Here is a 21,312-nt window from a genome sequence, read left to right as displayed (position 1 = left end):
GCAGGCTCCATGCACCGGGAGCCCGACGTGGGACTCGATCCCGGGTCTCCAGGATCGCGCCCTGGGCCAAAGGCAGGCGCCAAACCGCTGCGCCACCCAGGGATCCCAATAAATAAAATCTTAAAAAAAAAAAAAAAGCCAGGAACAAAATACTTAATGAAGTATATCAATATGGCTTTGGAATGATCTTGTTATTAGCAATAGTCATGCTATTAATTTCTGGTTGGAAGAATAATATGCTCACAAGATTTCTAAGCCTTAGAAGACCCATTTTGGTGTAAATTGGGCCAGAAAAGCACACGCGACTCAAGGATTGCTCAAGGGGCAGGTGCATAGGGTAGAGTTGCTTCATCATGAAAAGGGAGTATTTAAAGGGGAAACTGAGTGCCCTTGATCTATAATATTTGGTTAAGTTTATAAAAATGGCTTCTGTCTGGGACGCCTGGGTGGCTCAGGGGTTGGGTGCCTGCTTTCGGCCCGAGGCATGATCCCGCGGTCCTGGGGTCAAGTCCCGCATCGGGCTCCCTGCATGGAGCCTGCTACTCTCTCAGCTTGTGTCTCTGCTTCTCTCTCTCTCTCTCTCTGTCTGTCTTTCATGAATAAATAAATAAAATATTTTTTTAAAGGCTTCTAACCTCTCCATGATCAGGTACAAATTGTGCTAATGATGGATTACTAAAAACCCTCAGTAGCCAATCAGTGCTTCCTCCTTACCTCTAAGTTTTTTCCTAGAGAGGATCTTTTTGAAGGCCACATAGTACTCCAAGTCTCCTATGATTCCATCTTAAAATGCTTTTTATTTATTTATTTTTTATTATTTATGATAGTCACACAGAGAGAGAGAGAGAGAGGCAGAGACACAGGCAGAGGGAGAAGCAGGCTCCATGCACCGGGAGCCCGACGTGGGATTCGATCCTGGGTCTCCAGGATCGCGCCCTGGGCCAAAGGCAGGCGCCAAACCGCTGCGCCACCCAGGGATCCCTGTGATTCCATCTTAGAAACACTTGCTGCTTAGTTCATAAAAAACAGAGAGTAGGTGTGGAGTCAACTATAATATTTCTTTTCTAGAATACTTTGGCCTTCCAACTTTAGCTGAGCGAAAGGGGAAACACAACGTTAGCCATAAACTCTAGTTTTTGCTGGGCAGAGTGTCCATATTTTTAGGTAGCTGTGGTTGGTTGGGGAAAAAAATAAATGAGCTCTTGGACTGTTCTGAGGTCAAAAGGGATCTCATGATCAAGAAGTATAATCTACATCTTGGTCTTAGTGTTTGGGGCAAAAATAGTGCCTAATGTTATAGGGCATTGCGTATTCTTTTGTTTGAGTGTAGTTTGTGGTTGGACTCTATTAACGAAAACACACAGCGGTAGACAAGAGTATGTGTATGTGTGTGTGTGATCGGGGGTTCAGTGCTGTTTTTCAATGGCCTGTCGGGGATAGGCTTGATGAAGTGTGTTGAGTTGTTTCTTCTTTGTCTTCTGTTCTCTCCCTCCACAGCAAGACTGGCAGAACAACAACACACATGTATACAGGTTTCCAGTAGTATCTCAGAGCTGTAGGACAATGAGAACTAACCTGCTGGTTTCCACCCTCCTGCCCCTCTGATGGCTTCCAAATCCAATGTTGGTAAATTTTGGGGCAGAAAGTGATAATTTGGAAAAGTGCCAAAACCCACTGTAGTTTTTCCTGGCAGTTTTCCTTTGGTGTCATTGGTAAGCTCTGCATTTCACTGGAGTGCTACCACGCTACCATTACAGTATCCCACAGATCACTTTTTTGTTTGGCCCACTTTTCTTCTATCTTTGGAAGAAGCCATTTTCTTTCTGTAGGGATAGTTGGGTTTAAATTCTATTAAAGCTAGAATGCTTTCCCTTAGGGGCCATTCACTTCCTGTCTTATGCCTAATAGGTTCCTTTGGATTTTCTTTGATTCTTACATAAAAAGCCTGGGATGATCATGCTGGAATATTCTCTTGAGGTAGCTGTGTTGCAGAGAACAGGCAGCATATTGGCTGTTTTAGCCTCCCATCCTGTTGTACAAGCCGGCCTCCCTCCATTTTGTCAGTGCTCACACAGCTTTTCCTTCTCTTTCCCACTCTCTTCTACATAACTTGTGTTGGAGCAAAAGACTCCATTCCAGATCCATTCCAGAGTTGCTACGAGAAACTTCCCCACTCACTGGATCTTTTTCCTATCTCAGTAAAATGGCAGTGGAAGAAAGCTTTACCCGATCAGGGCTGAAAGAAATACCCACCTAGAATATTTGATTTTCCTTCTGATTTTCTGCCCTCTACCCTCCACTTTCAAAAATTTCCCTTACAATCATTTTACATGTGTGAAATTTTCCTCGATTGGTTTTAAAGGAAAGTAAAAACAAAAGCAGCCTACATTGGTTTAATATGGGAAGTCAAAGATAATAGACTTTTCCTGTTCCTGGGCAATAGCCTTCAATATTAAGATTGCTGACCTTATCTTTCCTTGGTAATATTGTTGGTACTTAGCTCTCCAAATCTAAAAACAACTTAGTGTAATATGTACCAAGTACAAAATCATTAAGTTTCTCTTCTGATGGAATATAAAGTGGCTTTCAATCTTTTTTGGAAGTAGGTTTCTCATATACTATTTTTGTGTCAGTTGGTGAATACAAACCTTTGGTGGGGCTCAGCAGAAATGTCCAAATTCCTGATCTGTCCAATGGTTTTATAAAACTCCAGTTCAGGTATGTTTGTTTGTCTTTAAAATATTGTTACCAGTTGTACTCTGGTTTCTCCAAAAGAATAGCTGGCAAGCTCACCAATGAGATTGGCGGATAAGGAAAAGGTACATATTAGAATGTGAGAATTGATACCCATTTCCTCATGTTATATTGAACCTAGGTTGTTAGGTTTTGTTTGAAATCTGCCACAAACCAGACCAGCGTGGATCTTTATTTTATTTCTGATTTTAGTTTTTGGGGAGGTGTCAGTGAAGGTAATTCTCATTTTATGTTGGTACCAAAAAAAGCAAGCTGATTGGACATTCAAAGGTATTTTTGCAGAGCTACTCTTCCGATGGAGGGGGAAAAAAAGAAAGCCTCATTTAGAAATTAACATTTCTCAAAATGTGTTCCTTATTATTCTAAATGTAAATTCCTCCAAATTATTCTAAAACTTTGAGATGAATGGAAGAAAGCATCTACACAAATAGTTGTTGAGCGCCCGCCAAACTCGATGCCTCTGGGGTTGCTGCTTTATCATTCTAGGTGCCGGGCAGGCACAATTTTACCGCTAAGAGCTGTTGTGCGCCATTTAGACTCCATTCCATTTTTCTCTGTGGCGATCCAGTTCGTGTCTTACAGCTCCCGTCTGGGAGCCGATAATATAATGAATTGCCTTGACTCTCGCTTCAATCCACTTTCCTCGCTTAATATGCAGCCCAAAGTTTTGCTGCTCGCTGTCAGATGGTAGTGCTAGACTTTCACACTGCTCCCAAAGCCTCCGCTGGGGCTGTTTCTGAACACGGAGTTACAAACTTTAAGAAGCAGGCAGTTCCAGACGGAAATCCACGCCGGGATTTGAACTCTGCTTCTGGCTTCCGTCAACTGACATAGTTGCCCTTTTGCTCAAACTCGCAGCTCCAGTTCGCACTCGGGAGAGCTCCGCTGGGTGTCTGCTGCTTTGCCGCGGCGGGGACGCGTGTGGGGGCCACAACCCGACTCTCCTCCGATTCCCTGCGCCTTTTTCAGAACCAAGGCAAACCCTCACTAGGGTCCCGCGGCGTAAAACGTTTTCCCCCAGAAGGAGTGGGGAAAGGAAGGAGCCGAGCCCCATCTTTTGTTTGTTTGTTGAGTTTTGTATTTCGGACACTGAGGGGAAGCAAATTGCGAGAAAGGAAGGGCTGTCCTCCCAGCAAACGTTTCCCCCTCTTAGCAAGCCCTCCAGGCCTCGGTTCCACATTTTGCAGTTGACTGCGTGGATTTTAATAGGTTGTTCCTTTATTTTCGGGCCCAATCCATGCACACTGTACAAGCCGGATAAAATGAGAGCACATCCTCTGCCATTTTCAGGCGGTTTGCCCTGGCAGCCCTGCCCCCCTCCTTGGCTGCCGCAGCCGCTGGAGTTAAAGCTGAGCGCCGAAACTCCGCCTGATCCGTTGGGCGGGAGATCCAGTCCACGTTTGCCAAGTGCTGTGCGGTCGGGGATGGCGATAAGAACTCTCTTGTGAGGGAGTGAGCAAGACTTTAGTCCGGTTTCCATGTCAACGATTCAGTCCATATTTGCCATCAGGCTGTTGGTGGCTGAGGCGCTTTCGTGAGGGTAGCGCTGTCCTAGTCCTAGTTCTCCAATCTGCGCCGGGATTCCTGAGCTGCCTGGGTGTGGGGTTAAAACACTGGGGCTGTGGGGGAGAAAAGTCCACGGGGAGAACCCGCAGCCCCAAACCTGGGTCCTGGAGCTCCGGCCAGCCACGTGCCCAGTACCTCCCCTCCCCCCTTTCCCGCTGCCATTGCCCCTAGGGAAAGCTGATGGGCCAGTTTCTAAGAAAGTTCCCTTCAACTCGGGAGTCCTTGGGATAGTGGCATAGGGCTCTAAGGGTAGGGGTGGAAGAGAATCCTAAAGGATTGGAGATTTAAGACAAATGGAAAAAGAGAAATTCCACATTGCCTCCTCCAGCCCAGGTGGATAGATTGTTAAATGCACTTTACCTTGTTGCTAGATAAAAATGGTGGCTGTTTTCAAAACAGCTCGCCCACGTGTAGGAAAGGGATTTGGGCACTTTCCGAATTTCACAACCATTGAAAAAGGGATGAGGGCTTTCTCTGGAGACAGATCCATTTTGGCTTCCAGATTTTCACTGGGCTCCAGGTTTCCCATTACACTCCAGCTCTGAGGAAAATGGCAGGGTAATTGCATGTAAAAAGTCCTCATTTGTGTGCAGGACTCAGGACTGTTTGCCAGCTCAGAAGCAGTTGATTAAATAGCCAAGCTCCATTTATGAGGCAGCCTATAATTTGGTTTCTAGGACCTAATGCACCGGGAGAGTAGTTGCCCCTGAGGACTTCAGTGAGTGAAACGAGGGCACTGGCCCATTCCAGTCAGTCAGAGCCTGATAGTTTGATTCTTGGCTTGAGACAGAACCCCCCCACCCCCACCAGTCTTAGATTAACAAGAAGGTTTTGCCTTTGTAGTGTAAGATCATATTATGTTTTCTTCAGAGTAGGGATGACTTCAGGTTTTTGGAATTACTCACGGTGACCAGTGGCATGGCTAGAACTTGTCGAAGGGGCCTGCATGATCTGGAAGTTCTAATATAATGGATCTGTGGCCATGAAGTCTCCATTTATAAAATCTGAGGGGGAAAGAGGCTCTGGTGTCTAGTGACTATAGCCTGGGCCTCTCCTAAGGCAGCCTTGGGCCTGGTGAGGAGCTGGAATCCCCTCTGGCTTTTGTAGCCTGTCACGTCAGAGCATTCCAAGTCAGCATGAGGAGGAAAAGGCTGCTGCTGGGATTTGATAGGGCCTGTAGCTCTATCTAGAGTTTTCTATGTATACCTCTAGCTCAACTGGCATCTCTTGGAATATAATAGTAAACTTTGAAGAATCTTTACACTGGAGGATAGAAAACAAATTTAGTTGCATCCATTTTCTAAGTGACCTGTTAGACTGCCCCTTTTCTCTCTTTAAGGAGAAAATGGGGGGCACCTGGGTGGCTTAGTGGTTGAGCATCTGCCTTTGGCTCAGGTCATGATCCCAGGGTCCTGGGATGCAGTCCCTGCAGGGAGCCTGCTTCTCCCTCTGCCTCTACCTCTGCCTCTCTCTGTGTCTCTCATGAATGAATAAAATCTTTAAAATAATAAGAGAGAAAACGGATTCCCTCCCAGCAGCCATTCTTCTTCTGCACTGGTGCCTTTGAACAGTTTCCTCCAGTCCCTGGAGCCTCTTCTGTCCACTGCTCACATTCTTATAGGTATTGTCTTCAGAGACTGGGACTATTGGTCATTGTGGGCTAAGTTCTCCCAGGAGGAAAAGATCGGGCTTGAGTTCTCCTGAGAAGGCTGTCATATGCCCCCAAAGTAGTTTCAGTGGTCATCATCTTATGTCGGCGTTGAGATGATCTAAGGTTGAGATGATCAGCTTTGATCTCAAACCCATTCTTCTGTTCCCATTGTTGGATACGGCACACGACTTGATTGCTTTTTTTTTTTTTTTTTTTAAGGCTAAGTAGATGGGAAAACTTGGGGAACTTGGCTACTTTTTAAAATCACCCTCTGCCCTCTGACAGGGCAGTCCCTTTCCCTCTGTGTTCCAATTCTCTAAAATGGGGATAATCGGACCTCATGGCCCCCCAGGCCCATGGGCCTTATGAGGCCGGGCTAATGAGGGTAGGGGAGTGGGAAAACGGAAAGTCTGAACAATGATCTGTCATTCCGTTGGGCTTGCAAAGGGGATAAAATGTAAGGCCCTGCTCGCTCACTCAGCTGGGTCTTTAAGACCGGGTTTGTAAAAGGCTTTGAAGAAAAGTGCTGTAGAGGTGCTAAGTAGCAGCCAAGAGACCAGGCCCGCTGCCAGGGGGTCAGGCCTGGGCCGAGGCGGCCGCGGTCTCGGGCTCTGGCCAATTTTGCAGCCGCGAGTAAAGTTCACGCTGCCCGCTCCCCTCGGTGCGGCCTGGAGGGGACCGACCCGGATAGGAACGCCAGAAGGGAGGCGGCGCAGGCTCCGAGAGGCGCGGGCTCCGGGCCGGGTTTTCCCCGAAGCCTTCAGCGGCGGCGCTGCCGAGCGAAAGCGGCAGAGGGCCTGCCGCCGCCGCGGCTCGTTCTCTCCCCTCCTCCTTTGTGAGGGGAAGGGAGCGAGTCCGTTCCATGGCCTGCGCCCGCTCCGCGCTCCATTCCGGGTTTGCCAGGCGGCCGCGACGGCGCTGGGTAAAATGGCAGTGCTGAGCCTCGTGTCGGAGTGAGGGGGACTCGGAGGAGAGTGGGGCGCTCTAGCCGCTCAGTCCGGCCGCCCGCCCGCCCGCCAGCCCGCTGCCGCGCAGCAGCCTCGGCCCGCGCCGCGGCCGGGGAGGGGAGGCAGGGCGCCCGGCCCGGCCCGCGCTCCGACTCTGCCTCCCGGCGCCCGGGCTGCTGCCGCGCGCCCTCCAGCCCGCCCGTCCCGGGTCCCCCTCCCCCCGCTCCCTCCCTCCCTCCCTCCCCGCCCCCTCCCCCTCGCCTCCCTCCCTCCCTCCCTCCTCCTTTCTCCGGCAGCAGAAAGCGGAGAGTCACAGCGGGGCCAGGCCCTGGGGAGCGGAGCCTCCACCGCCCCCCTCATTCCCAGGCAAGGGCTTGGGGGGAATGAGCCGGGAGAGCCGGGTCCCGAGCCTACAGAGCCGGGAGCAGCTGAGCCGCCGGCGCCTCGGCCGCCGCCGCCTCCTCCTCCTCCGCCGCCGCCAGCCCGGAGCCTGAGCCGGCGGGGCGGGGGGGAGAGGAGCGAGCGAGCGCCGCGCAGCAGCGGAGCCCCGCGAGGCCCGCCCGGGCGGGTGGGGAGGGCAGCCCGGGGGACTCGGCCCCGGGGCGGGGTGGGAGGGGGGGAGAAGACGAAGACAGGGCCGGGTCTCTCCGCGGACGAGACAGCGGGGATCATGGCCGCGCAGGTCGCCCCCGCCGCCGCCAGCAGCCTGGGCAACCCGCCGCCGCCGCCCTCGGAGCTGAAGAAAGCGGAGCAGCAGCAGCGGGAGGAGGCGGGGGGCGAGGCGGCGGCGGCGGCAGCGGCCGAGCGCGGGGAAATGAAGGCAGCCGCCGGGCAGGAGAGCGAGGGCCCCGCCGTGGGGCCGCCGCAGCCACTGGGAAAGGAGCTGCAGGACGGGGCCGAGAGCAATGGGGGTGGCGGCGGCGGTGGAGCCGGCGCCGGCGGCGGGCCCGGCGCGGAGCCGGACCTGAAGAACTCGAACGGGAACGCGGGCCCTAGGCCCGCCCTGAACAATAACCTCACGGAGCCGCCCGGCGGCGGCGGCGGCGGCAGCAGCGATGGGGTGGGGGCGCCTCCTCACTCAGCCGCGGCCGCCTTGCCGCCCCCAGCCTACGGCTTCGGGCAACCCTACGGCCGGAGCCCGTCTGCCGTCGCCGCCGCGGCGGCCGCCGTCTTCCACCAACAACATGGCGGACAACAAAGCCCTGGCCTGGCAGCGCTGCAGAGCGGCGGCGGCGGCGGGGGCCTGGAGCCCTACGCGGGGCCCCAGCAGAACTCGCACGACCACGGCTTCCCCAACCACCAGTACAACTCCTACTACCCCAACCGCAGCGCCTACCCCCCGCCCCCCCAGGCCTACGCGCTGAGCTCCCCGAGAGGTGGCACTCCGGGCTCCGGCGCGGCGGCGGCCGCCGGCTCCAAGCCGCCTCCCTCTTCCAGCGCCTCCGCCTCCTCGTCGTCTTCGTCCTTCGCTCAGCAGCGCTTCGGGGCCATGGGGGGAGGCGGCCCCTCAGCGGCCGGCGGGGGAACCCCCCAGCCCACCGCCACCCCCACCCTCAACCAACTGCTCACGTCGCCCAGCTCGGCCCGGGGCTACCAGGGCTACCCCGGGGGCGACTACGGCGGCGGGCCCCAGGACGGGGGCGCCGGCAAGGGCCCGGCGGACATGGCCTCGCAGTGCTGGGGGGCTGCGGCGGCGGCGGCGGCGGCGGCAGCAGCCGCCTCGGGAGGGGCCCAACAAAGGAGCCACCACGCGCCCATGAGCCCCGGGAGCAGCGGCGGCGGGGCGCAGCCGCTCGCCCGGACCCCGCAGGTACACAGCTGAGTGGGGAGGGGGCCGGGGCGAGCGGGGTCCTGGGAGTGGGTGGCGGCTGCGGGGAGCAGGCCACAGCCTTGGGCTACCCCCAGTCCGGGGCCCCCACTGCTGGGGAGCTGCCATTGTCTGGCTCTTCTCTTAAAATGGCTGCCTGTCTGCCTTCCTCTCCTTCCCTCCTTCAGCCTTTGTGTGGGGCTTTCCCTGAGGTGTCTGCTCCCCTTCTCCCTCTCCCCTGGTCCCTTCGCGCTCCTGGGGTCTTCGAGGGGGTGCGGGGCAGAATGTGCGGGGAAGGGCCTGGCCCGGGGTTGAGGGGTGTGTTGGGGGCTCAGGTTGGGGTGTGCAGAGCTAGGAGCTCGGGAGTTGAGTGAACAATTCTTTGCTCACCTGCCGCTCCTCTCTGCCCGCCCTCCTGCCTTCCTCTAGGCCGTTCCCCATCTGTGCTTTCAAGGAGGGGCCCCTCGGGCTCTGGGGTACCTCGGGGGAGGGCAGGGGCCTGCTTGGGGGCAGCTAAAGGCCGGCTGCGGTTCACCCAGGGCAGCCCGGGCCATCTCCTGTCTTAGTCTCCGTCGGCCCAGTGGCCTGGGCTTCTCCCTGGAAGTGCTGGTAAACAGCTGAGTGATTGGAGTAGTAAGTGCAGATTGCTTTGGTTTGGGATTTGAATTATGGAGGTAAAATCCTTCTGTCAAAGCCAGGAGACAGTTGGTCTTAGGTTGACATCCTATCTGTGATCTGATTGGCTCCCCATCTCCTGCTCTTGGCCATTTATAATTGCCTCTGATGTAATGGTACAACAATCCTGATGAGCTCATAAACTTTTACACTCTGCTTTTCTGCCAGTGATAACCCAAACCATCGCTGCCACTATCTGCCTTTTATTCCAGAGCTGAAATTGGCTGTGACCTTGAGGAGGAAGGTTTAAGCAGCAATACTGTATCAGCAGGAGCAGAGCCCCAGACAGGCTGCCCTTGTTACATTGTGCCGAAACAAAAGAGGAGGCAGTGGCATTTTGCTTGTACCTTGGATTTATTTTGCTTGTTATGTTTTATGCAGCCTGAAATAGATTCTGTGTTGTCAGAACAGTAGCTGAGTTTTTCTCTACAATGGGTTTGCTGTTTGTTTTGGTTTTGTGACTTTCCTGGTGGTATAAATGACTTCTTTGATGGCTCTGAAGATGCATTTGTCTTGAGTAATTTTGACCCTGTTCGCGTTGCAGAATTGAGATTATTTTACTGGGATTTTTATTGAGTGACAAATGTGGGATCTTTATGGGAGGGGGTAGAAGAAAACTTTTTTTTTCTTTTTCTTTTTCTTTTTTTTTTTTTTTTTTTGAACTGGAAGCTTCCTGAGAGAATTTCATATTACGTTCAAGTGTTCTGTTTTAAGGAAGACTGGCCTCATTCTTTGTTTACATGTTGAATCTTGTTAACTCTTTTGTTAATTGAACTTTGAGAAAGCAGCTCAATTTAAAGAGAAGCTGATATCTTTTATGATCTTGGGAGGGACTTTCTCCTAAAGGCCTGGTTTGGTAAAATTTATCATTTGTTCCTGGGATATCAAAAAGGCTAGTTTTCTGTTTTGTCATCAGTCACTTTAGAGCTTTGAGATAGAGGTCAACTAATTTTTTCTTTGCATTTTAAGGTATGTTCCATTGTGTTTTCTGTGTTCCAAGATAATGAAAATATCACCTATAATGATACTTGATACTTGCTTAGAAATGACAACATTTAGGTACATTTTTATGCATTCTAGTTTATTTTGCTCTTAATATCCCTTCATGTTCTTACTTCAGTGCTTTAGTCAAGAATATTGGGTATTCTGTGGAGTCCTGTATCTTTTCAGAGAGAAAAAGCTCTTTGTGCCCCCACCACCACCACCCTAGCAGTACCCAGTTGTACCTTCCTGCTATTAGATTTTGTTCACTGATGAGCCGTATTCCTTCCTCATCCTAGAACTGCTTTCCTCTTCTATTGAGCTGGGAATTATGAAAATAGCTGTATTAAATGGCAGATTTAGATCTCTGTGCCTTGACTCTACATTGTCTGTAATGTTCTGTGTTTGGGCAAGAAACGGAAATTTTAAATTGAATTTCTGGTGCTAGAGGATTAAGTTTTGTCTTAGAAAAGAGAGTATCCTCTTGTCTCTGGATAAGAGACCTATTACATCTTTTTCCCCTTGAGGGGAGAGGGTCTGAGCCATTTACCTTTCTTAAATTTTTAGAGGAAGTAATTTGGGTAGGTCCAGACTCATTTAAAAGCAAAAATTAGTTTGAATTATGTTGGTTTGAGGGTATTCAGGCATACACTTTGTTTTTGGGGGGGGGGATAAAACCAACTTTTGCCATATAGTGATTTCTGGTTTTCAGTCATTAAACAAATATTTGAGCACTTTTTATGTGCTAAGTACTATGCTCTGTGCTGAGTAAATGGTAGAAAAATAGATGTAGTCCCTCTCTGGAAGCTTGTCTGTGCTGCCTCTGGGTGAATTTTTTGGATTCACTTTTAACACTAACTGTTCTTAGCACTTCATGCAACATAAGTTCCTGTTCAATTTCAGTTCACTTGCTTACTCCCCTGATACCCAGAGAATGGGCTGGTGAGTGTTCACTTGTGGGAAGAGACCGTGCAACTTTTTCAGTTTTGTGGTAGGCTCCATGCGGCATGTAGGTGGATAGATTTTGATATGAATTCCTCTTTGCTACTTAGGGATAAATCTCTTGTCAGACGATGATGGCTTATTCTTAAGCATTCTTAAATAATAGGGTCTTGCTCTGTCCCATTCTCAGTCTTGGATTAAGACTGTTTTGCAGAGAATTGATTGACACAGCTAAGGTGGTAATGTTCTCATTTGACTCTTCCTTTATGAAATAAAGATTAGCTAAGTGTTTGTATTGTGGCTCTGTCTTTTTCACAGGAGCGGGAGGATCCCAGCAGGCAAACTTTTCCTTTATCGCTTTCCATAACTAATAGTGTGTCTCAAGGTGTTGAATCCTGCTACTGCTGAAATACTTTTTGGTCACCTATGCACTTGAACCTCATGTAAAGTTTTTTATTTGGGATGCTGTTAGCTCTCATACCTTGAGAGTAGTATCAGCTCATCAAAGTAAAAAATGAAATAGAATATGTAGTCCAGGATCAAGATGGATTTGATTGTAGAAGTTTGGCTGTTAGTTCTTGGTATAGAAATATAAAATGATATTTCTTACTCCTGGGAAACAAATACAAGAATCTTGGGCTTATTATGGGAATGCCTACTGGCAGAAATTCTGGGCTGGCTAAAATACAGGACTCTTGGAGCTCTCTCAAGTAGGAGGGACCAGGAAAACCACACTGAGACGGCACTTAGTTGTGAGGCTTCATGTTTCTCTACTGTCCATGAGAGAACTAGGGATGATGGGGGTTGGGATGGTGGCAAGTGAAGAGAAAGCATCAGAACCAAGGTTGGCTTCTTTGTATTAGGCCCTGCAAGGACTTTTTAAGGTTCCTTCCTTTGTATGTGACACAGAGTAAACCATGACAAGTGGCACCTGCTGTAATAAGATGTCTTGGATTGCATTAAACATTCATCTGTTGGATTGATTCCTGTAGGTGTGCTGTCTAAAGTAGGCTTTGGCAGCAAGGTTAGTGAAACTCTTTTTTAAAATGTGGAAATAGGCTAACAAAGTAATGATCAGGGCCCTTTCCCAATAGCTCCCCCACCGCCGCTGCCCTGCTCCCCCCTTCAAGGTTGTATTGGTTGGCTTCAAATCCCAAAATTCTAGAAGCAACTGAACCAAGCAAATGTCTGGTTAAAATATGGTATTCAAAATACGTTGGGACTGAATTGTTCTTTCCTGCCAGTGAGCTAGGATACCTTGGTCTTTAAAATGGAGTCCTGATTCTCATGGCTTTTATCTCTGGGTTTCTCCTTGTTTAGATTGGTCATTATCATTATTGATGCACACTGAGTTGTGTGTGACATAGTGGTGAGGGATTAAGAGCACAAGACTCAGGAGCAAGAGGCTTTGGTTCCACATGCAGCTCTAGATTGAGCTGTGTGATTTGGGGCAAGCCATTCACCTCGGTTTTATTTTCTCTTCATCAGTAAAGTGAAGTTGGTGGACTGCATGGCCTTCTTTCTGTCTGATGCTACATATTGGGCTGTGCTTTCATACCTGACTTAATTATGAGGGCAGCTTCTTCCTGTACAGGTACCGGTAGGGGTCTTGAGACTTATCTTTCTTCCTGTGGGCCTGAAGAACTCAAGGCTGTTTTTCTCCTAAGGATTTACAGGAGCAAGCTCTGAACAGTGGGTACCACAATGATCTGTGGCCCTTTACGGAAAAAGCGCTACCAGACTATTTTGCTTTGAAACTTTATGTTTGTCATTAATCATTCCACCTGGCTGGTTGTTAAAACACTAAACATTAATTGAAAAATTGGGCAGACTTCATTAAAGCAAGACTTGAAAAACAGTTGCTTCAGAATCTCCAAGAGGGGATTTTGGGAGTAGATTCATGGTAGGGTAGGGAGTAGATTCTCTTAATATTAACACTTTGCATTTGGTGGGATAGAAAGCGGGGGAGAGATAGCCTTAAGTTTTCCAGACTCTCTGGGTGTTTGGGCAGGTCTAGGTCTGGTTTGGGCAGTTGATTGTAATCTGAGTGCCTGAACTTGCCCTGTAAGTTTTGCTGAGAGAGGAGCAAAAGTTCCTGAGACTGGAACAGGAAAAGCCAAGCATTTACAGGGTCAATTTCATAGGCCTGTTGCCTTTTCTCATACCTTTGGTTTTTTGAAACTACATGGTGTGATTTGCAGGTGATCCTGGGAATGATGTTCTCTTCTCCAGCACACCTGAATTTCCATTCTTTCTCCTCCTAGCTTAGTTAGTTTAGAAGTATAATTTAGGCATGTTAGAAGTATGCTTGAAGGGAGCTTTCCTTTATAAAAGAGGGGAAAAGGTAGAGGAAAAGGTGTTTGATAATTCTCTGCTTGACACAGCAGCTTCTTCCTTTCTGAAGGAACCAAATGTTTCAGAGCTTTGTGTAAATACTTGCTGAGCTGTCAATATGTACCCAGGAGGTTTCTGTAGTAAGATGTAAACGGCTCTATAGAATGTTTGACAGGCAAATTAATAAACAGTTTTCAAGCAAAGATAATGCTAGTCTGTTCTCATGTGGTGGAATAAAATAACATTGGAGAAAAAGAAATGTGGGTAGGGAAGAGGTAGTACTGGGGTTATGGAGACACGGAGAGATGATCTAAAAGAGATTGGAAGTGAAAAGATGCTGCCCTCGAAGAGAAGCCTCCATGGTCCTGGCTCTAGGCTAAGTTCAGGGCAATGGAGCCCCTGTTCAAAATGGATTGCAGTTTCAGAGTAAAAATAAACAGAAGTTTGGAAAGAAGATTCTAAGTTTCAGTATTGAGGTAAGTGTGCTCCAAAAACTTGGTTTATGAGACTTTGAGTTTGACTTATGAGCCTCGTTCTTTCGGAAAGGTTTTGTAGTTTGGTGAGATGTTTTTAGGGTTGGGTTTGCGTTTTTGGAATACCAGAAAGGAGGGGAAAAAAAGATACTGCAGCTTCTGGGTCGTCCTCGGCTTCTGTTTTGCTGTGGCTCTCAGAATTATAAGCCCACTTTACAGGTTGGGTTTATTGTATAGTTTTTACTGGACTCCTTCTGTGCATCATACATACATATATTAAAATTAATGCTCCCAGGTTCCTGGGTTTTTAGTACAAAGTCCAAATGTTTGGGGACTCACTAGATCCTGCCTGAAGGGTTATATGGGTAGATTCAATCTTTGTTTTTGAAATTGCCATTTTAGGATTAAAAACATTTCTGGGTTCCTTCAGTGAAACATTCTTTTTATGGAGGAAGAAATATTTTAGAAGTATTTTAGCTGTGTGCCTGTAGTACTCTGCTTTGGTAGCCTTGTGAGATAACCATATTTATCTTCTCAAAGTCTCTTTTTAAACAAAATCCATTGACTCTGACACGAATTTTCTTCACAAGAAGTGTTTTTATAGACCAGAGTCCTGGAAATGCCTGTTTGACTTAGCATAGTAGTAGGGAATATGAATGTTATTATGGCCCTGACCATAATTTTTAGGTTCCTCTAACTTACCAAAGGCTATCAGCTTGTTTTAAAACAAAATACAAAAACTTAGGTTGACATGGACATTGGTTGCCCAGGCCTTTCTCAGTGTTGTGGTGTTAAAAGAGTATTAGAACATGAGGCTTGTCACTGAGAGTATGATTTCTAGCTCAAGGGGATTTGGAGATTCAAATGGGAGTAGGAAATAGCCCTGTGTGAACACACCAGTTAGATACTAGGAAGGGACTTAGAAACTGCTTCAGAGGAATTTCATTTTCTTGGCGAAACATGCTTATATGCACACATCTGGAAAACTTGCAAAGCAGGGTTTATAAATTGGTATAGACCAAACGAAGTGTATGGGCTGAAGGAATTCAAGAATAAAGGAGCAAAGTTGGGCAAGGTTAACCCGGGACAGCTTTTCAGAGGCAGTGTTTCATGAAGTTTAATGTTCAAGAGGGGGAAAGTTAAAATATTAATTTGCTTTTTCATAATGCTACCCTGAGTTCCATGGGCTTTTATAGGAACCACGTTACACAACCATCTCCAGACCCGTAGTTGCTTCATTCTAGTGACTTTGAGAATTTGGACTGTAACTATAAAATTCCGTGAAAGAGAGTGGCTCCAGGGTCTTAGTGGTTCTTGTGGTTATGTGGGGCCTTTAGTACAACCTGCCAAGTTCTTGGCCAGTTTCAGGGGCTCTTTTGTAGTAATTTTGGGTTTGGAAGGTCTTGTCACCTTCAGAGTAGTGTGTCCTGGACAACTCTGCAGTGACGACGATTCAACTTTAGTTGGAGAGCTTGGGTTTTTTTTTCTTTTTTTGGCAGAGTTAATTGACTTTTCTTAAATAAAACAAGAGCTATGAAGTACCTGTCCAGACACTTAGGCTGCTGCTATTTCTAAAGAATTGGGAGCTGTGCTGAAGCTGAGTTGCTTGGATCAGACCTTATATTGAGGGTTGATGGGTGGGTAAGCCTGCACATATGCAGTTTGCCCATCTGTTCACAGAAGTAGCCTTTAATATTGTTTTTGATTAGATTGGCTGTGGCCAAGAAGCTCATAAATGCTGCAAACACATGCTTATTCCTTACGGGAGCCTCTGAAATGCAGTGATTTTGGTTTCTCTTTACCTGCTGGTTCATGTGCAACTGGACCACACATGATTTGGCACTTTTCAAGGGCTGTAGGTGCATGCTTAACAGCTGAAGATGTATGGAGAGACCAGTGCCAGGCTGCTACAGTGCTTTTACCTGGAAGAGAAGGCCAGGTTACACTGTTCCAGTATGCAAGTATGGAGTCTGGAATACAGATTCTAGTTTAGAAATCTCTCTTCCAATTTCTTTTGCCTTGCCATTCTGGCATTTTGTAAAGCGAGTTTCTAGTAACTCGAAATTGGGACACAGTGGTTCATCTGCCGTGGATAGCAGGGGAGTAGGGGCTTGAGATGAACTCCTTAGTCTCATCTAGGTTTTAGAGGAATCCAAGTTAGGGTGAATGTTGACCTAACATACCTTGAGTATCCTTCTCTGAAATTGTTCCTCCTCCCATTCAAGTGGGATGGAATTAGTTTTTTGAATGTAAAAGGACATCTGAATGAACTTTCATTTGTTTTTGTTAGTCATTTATACATACTAGAAGATGGTCTTGGGACAGGTTGAGTCTTTATTTCCCAGTGGCTTCTGGATTTTCTAAGGGTGTAGTGCAATGAGAAGTCTAATGCCAAGAATGCATTCCAACATGCTGCAGAGTAGGAAATTTGATCCCTAAAATGTTGACTTAGTGTTGGTTATGGTACATATTAGAAATCACCCAGTAATCCAGGACAGATTTTTGTCGCCCTCCAGGAAGCTAATGTTGATATGAAATACTAAGGGGCTTTGGGTACCGGGGCTATGTGCTCCGCAGGCCGAGTGCTGCTTAAATTGCCACACATATGAAGAGGAAATGTGCCATGTGCTTTTTTTTCCTCTTTTGCATTTGGGCTTCCTTATGGCTTCATTGCTTCTGGGTTCCCAAGTCTGCGATGTTAGATATTAGACTTCCTCCTCCCTTGGCACGGGCACATTCATGATTTTCTGTGGCTCATCACCGGCAGCCAAGATTTTTGTATGCTTTTTCCCTCTTAAACTTGTTAGCTTTCAGCTTGCTTGTTTATAGACATCTCTGTTAAAAGGAACTCCCTGCTCAAGATCTAGCACCAGCATGACGGCAGCAGGGGAGCTTAGGGGTTGGTGTGATATCAGTCATTTAAAAACCCATTTTGCTGTGTGCTTGGTGGTTTTTATTTTGCCTCCTGTTTTCCTTGAGGTCACAACTTGCTTGCTGGGCATGAGTGCATCTGGGTCCAGCTGTTTACTCTCAACTGACTTACGCCTGGTATACTTTGACTTTAAGCAGAATGTGAGTTCAGCCACGTGGTAGATGATTAAAGGCTCCATAGTGCTGGGCACTTCCTTTTAGAGGAAACAAAAATGTCTTTGGGCTCTTCTTGAACAGTGATTTCCCCCTCTCTCTGGGTAGACCTTATTATGGCTTTCACTTGTCCTTAGTGAACAAATCACCTGAGCAGAAATGTGAGAATTAGTTGCTGTTTGTTACTGTGTCTTGTCTGATGCATACAGATTGCTTAAGGTGGTAGAGCTCTTGGGTTAGTCCACCACTAATAGGCCTCTAACTTTTTACCTGTTTAGGAATCTGGCTGCAAGAGATAACTCTATTATAAAGGATTTGGGGAACAGTTCTATAGGCAGTTGATATATAATTTTGTCCTGGTCTGGGAATAGGCTGAGAATCTCACTGAGATCCCAGTTTTCAAATGATGGCATGATGTAGGTGAGTATTAATGACAGCGACCATGCATTTGAGCACCTAACAGTGAGCCAAGTTTTTGCTGGGTCTCTCCATGAATTTACTTATTTAATCTTCAAAACCACAACAGGTGGGTTGTATTGTTACTCCTCCCACTTTACAGATGAGGAAATAGAGTAAAAATGAGAAATTTGCCCAAGGGCAAAAAGCTAGTAAAAGGTAGAGTTCTGATATGAATAAAGGTTTGTCTGATTCTCTAGAGCTGTAACATAAAATACTAAATTTGTTTCCTCAAAATAAATTATTTAAGCACTAAGACTTACTGGGACATTATTTTTGTAATAGCCTGGAACTCTTAAATGGGGTGAAAGATTAAAAGCCTTTATTTTTTTTAATTGATTTTTTCAGTATCGGATACTTTATTTATTTATTTTTTTAAGATTTATTTATTCAGAGAGAGAGAGAGGCAGAGACACAGGCAGAGGGAGAAGCAGGCTCCATGCAGGAAGCCTGATGTGGGACTCCATCCCGGGTCTCCAGGATCACACCCTGGCTGCAGGCGGTGCTAAACCGCTGCACCACTGGGGCTGCCCTAAAAGCCTTTAGTTACAGTTGTACATTATGCCTAAATTTCTGTCCATCTAGAATTTTATTTAAGTTTCTGATAAATGGCCATGTCATCTCAATGGTAAGAATTGGCAACATTTGATCCTCAAGCCACTTTCTTTTCGAGAGGGATCTTTGAGTAGAGTGAGGGTAGGGGTGGGATTGAGGCTCATAGAGTCCTTCACTTAGATCAAAGTGAGAGTAACTTGCATTATGGGAGTATTTGCAGAGTGATTTTACTTTCTATGACTTGGAGCACTTGCAGGAGAGGCAAGGATTATTGTCTTAATTTCCATTAGGGGAAAGTGAACACATAAAGATTAAGTACCTCACACAAAGTTCCATGGCAGAAACAGCTCTATAACCAAAGTTTAAAGTTCCCTTAGGCTGTGTGACTTTAGGTAAGTCACTTAACTTCTTTGAATCTGTATCCTCAACTATATAATGAGGTAAAAAACACCAGGCTTTAATAAGTATTAAAAAGATATATGAAAGTACTATTATCAAATAAAACTTGAACATGACTCCTAGTTGGTAGAGAGGCCCCTGCTTGAGAGTGGGATAGTGCTGATGGGTTAAAGACAGTTGGTCTTCACTGAATTAAAACCTATCCTATAGTTCTTAGCTAAATATAAGTTATATTAATGCTTAAAAAATTTTTTTTATTAAGTACTTGTTCTAGTTTGAGAAATAGATTAGTGCAGTGGTTCTCTATGGGGTTCCTAACATCAGCATCAGCATTACCTGGGCCCAGTTTAGAAGAGTAAAGGGGCACCTGGGTGGCTCTGTCAGTTAAGCTTCCGACTCGTGATTTTAGTTCACATCTTGATCCTCAGGGTCATGAATTCAAGCCCCACATTGGGCTCCATGCTGGGTGTGGAGGTAGCTAAGAGAAAGAAAGAAAGAAAAATGCAAATATTCATCCAAACCTACTGAATCCAGAACTCTAGCAGGGTGTTTTAACAGGTCCTCCAGGCCATTGTGATGCATACCCAAGTTAGAGCTACCACATTGGTGCATTTATGCTCAACTGGGCTACAGAGTATATCTGAATTACCTGAGGGGCTTTTTCCAGTTTACATCATAGGCTGATATTTCAGATGTATCTGCTCCACTCATGATGTGAGAGAGTTACTGGATAGAGAAAAGGTTAAAAGTGTTTGGGGTTGTGGGAGAAGAAAGGAAATACTTTTGAGATGGATCTTCTATGCAATAATGATAAACTCCAGTGACCGAACAGATCTGTTTCTTTATAGGGCTTGGGGACTCCTTGCCTTGCATTTCTCTTAGCTCTTTGGTGACATGTAGCATGAAGATAATCTGAATCTGTGGTACTGGTTGTTTGATGAAGGTGGAAAAGTTCATTGTAGGATGGTGACTGTGTGGTCACTAGGTATGACCAGCCAAGTAAATTGCCTAAGAAAGTGATTCTTGAAAATGCTGCTCATAGGCCAGTTTGGGAGCTTTGGTTAAATGTTATGATGTCCCTTCTGCTCGTGATGGCCAGCTGATCTGAGACCAGGGCCTGTGGTGATCTGGTGGTCTCTCGGTAGGTCATCCTTAATGACCTCCCTCCCTCTCTCACCCCTTAGTCCCCAGTGGCTAGCCAGAGTTTTGCTGTGATTCCTTTCTTTGTGTCCCTTGTTGTGAAGTTCTAACAAATAAACCCTGTACATTAACTCCATACAAGCTGCCCATCTTTGAAGTGGATGAGGTCTCTCTGATGAGTGAACGTTTGAGCCAAGACCTGTCCCCAGTTGTATAACTTAATAAATAATGATTGTGCTTGGCATAGAAATGGAAGTTGAGAAATGGTCAGGTAATAAACAGTAACAATGCAAAACCTCGTGGAGAACCAGTGTTCTAGTACAATTGTGCTTTCTGAAAGCCTGGTGTGGTTTCTGTATCGATCTCATTACAAGTTTCCTTGTACCAGGCCTCTTTTCCCTCCTAGCCTAGCCTAGGAGTGACGGTGTGATCACCGTGACCCAGCTGCGATGAAGGCCAAGGCTTCTAGGAGGCAGTGTGCTGACAGTTTGATCTGTGATTTGACATTTGTAGGTACAGACAAATAATGCTAGTAGGGAGTCATATGTTCTTTGTGTGTGCTTGTGTGTGTGTTTTAAACTTTATCATCCCTCTGCCTTCTAGCTTGATTTTTCTCTTATTTTTTCTCTTTTTCATTCTCTCTTTTGGTGGTGTCTAACTAAGTAGAATGCAGAGCACATGGAGACCTAGTTTTACCACATAGAGCTGGTAAAATGTCTTTAAAGTACTGAAGATGCAACTTAAACCACTTTCAGATCAACATCAGTTCAGTGAAAAGATTCCTGGTCTCTCTCTACCTCTGTTGGAGGTACTTGCCCAAGTAGAGGCAGGAAAGGCCTTTGTCTAACTAATAAACAGAAGTTTTCCTAAATGATCTCTACCTCTTCTCTCTTTTCCCCACTTTATTGGTCTGCAGACTGTTTCTTAGCCCTCCTTAGTCTGTTTATGGGGTTGTGTTGGTACAGGACAGATTTGTAACATATTGTTTTTCTTTCTAGTCTGTGATTTGAATCTTTTGCTTTTCCAAAGCAATGTTGAATCGGCTTCTTTAAAACCCCTACATAAAACCTCAAGTGACCAATATGTGGTCTCATTATGGTATTTTGGGTTAAAATAAAATGAGATTGAGATAGCTGGGTTCATCCACCCAGACACATTCACCAGAAGGGAATTCTGACTATCAAGATAGTCTTGAATAAGACTATCTCCAAAGAGTATATGAGCCAGAACAGACTTGGGGATGGGGAGGGGGGTGGTGGTGAAGAAGAGATAAATTTTAGCTAGATTTATATAACTTAGCATGCCAAGTATCCATCTCAATTTGATTATACTGGCCAGAGATAGCAAATAGAGAGACAAATAAGCTTCAGAAAAGATAGCTGGTAACTTTGGTCTGGTTCAGTATATTTCTGGTATAAATGATGCAGCCAGGGACTCTGGGACACATTCTTGTGAACAGTGGTATAGAGGAGGTGGGTGCCAATGTACTTTTGGAGCTGAAAAGAGCTGGAAAACATACAGGACTCTACGGCTTTTCATTTGGGGAAT

The 21,312-nt window shown here is 46.7% G+C and overlaps 1 protein-coding gene and 1 long non-coding RNA gene across 7 annotated transcripts in view; one reads left to right on the top strand and one right to left on the bottom strand.

Moving 5' to 3' along the window:
• The first annotated feature begins 7,536 nt into the window (after positions 1-7,536).
• The window catches only part of ARID1A (AT-rich interaction domain 1A), a 69,792-nt gene continuing 56,016 nt past the window's right edge, over positions 7,537-21,312 (top strand). For 5 of the 6 annotated variants that reach the window (XM_072827643.1, XM_072827641.1, XM_072827639.1 and 2 more), the window contains exon 1: positions 7,538-8,728. In XM_072827643.1, coding sequence (XP_072683744.1) covers positions 7,589-8,728 — 1,140 coding nt within the window. In that variant the 5' untranslated portion in view covers positions 7,538-7,588. Of the gene's footprint in view, positions 8,729-21,312 lie in introns of all 6 variants that reach the window. The other variant, XM_072827642.1, reaches the window with a different exon arrangement.
• On the bottom strand, positions 16,197-20,400 carry LOC140634125 (uncharacterized). Its single transcript, XR_012031654.1, has 3 exons — positions 19,274-20,400; positions 18,961-19,102; positions 16,197-17,363 (listed from the first exon to the last, which is right to left on the bottom strand). It is a non-coding gene; the product is annotated as an uncharacterized lncRNA (long non-coding RNA).

Source organism: Canis lupus, chromosome 5 (assembly GCF_048164855.1).
Source record: "Canis lupus baileyi chromosome 5, mCanLup2.hap1, whole genome shotgun sequence".
Lineage (NCBI taxonomy): Eukaryota > Metazoa > Chordata > Mammalia > Carnivora > Canidae > Canis > Canis lupus.
The sequence above is the reverse complement of the archived record's forward strand: the minus strand, read 5'-3'. Positions and strand labels throughout refer to the sequence as shown.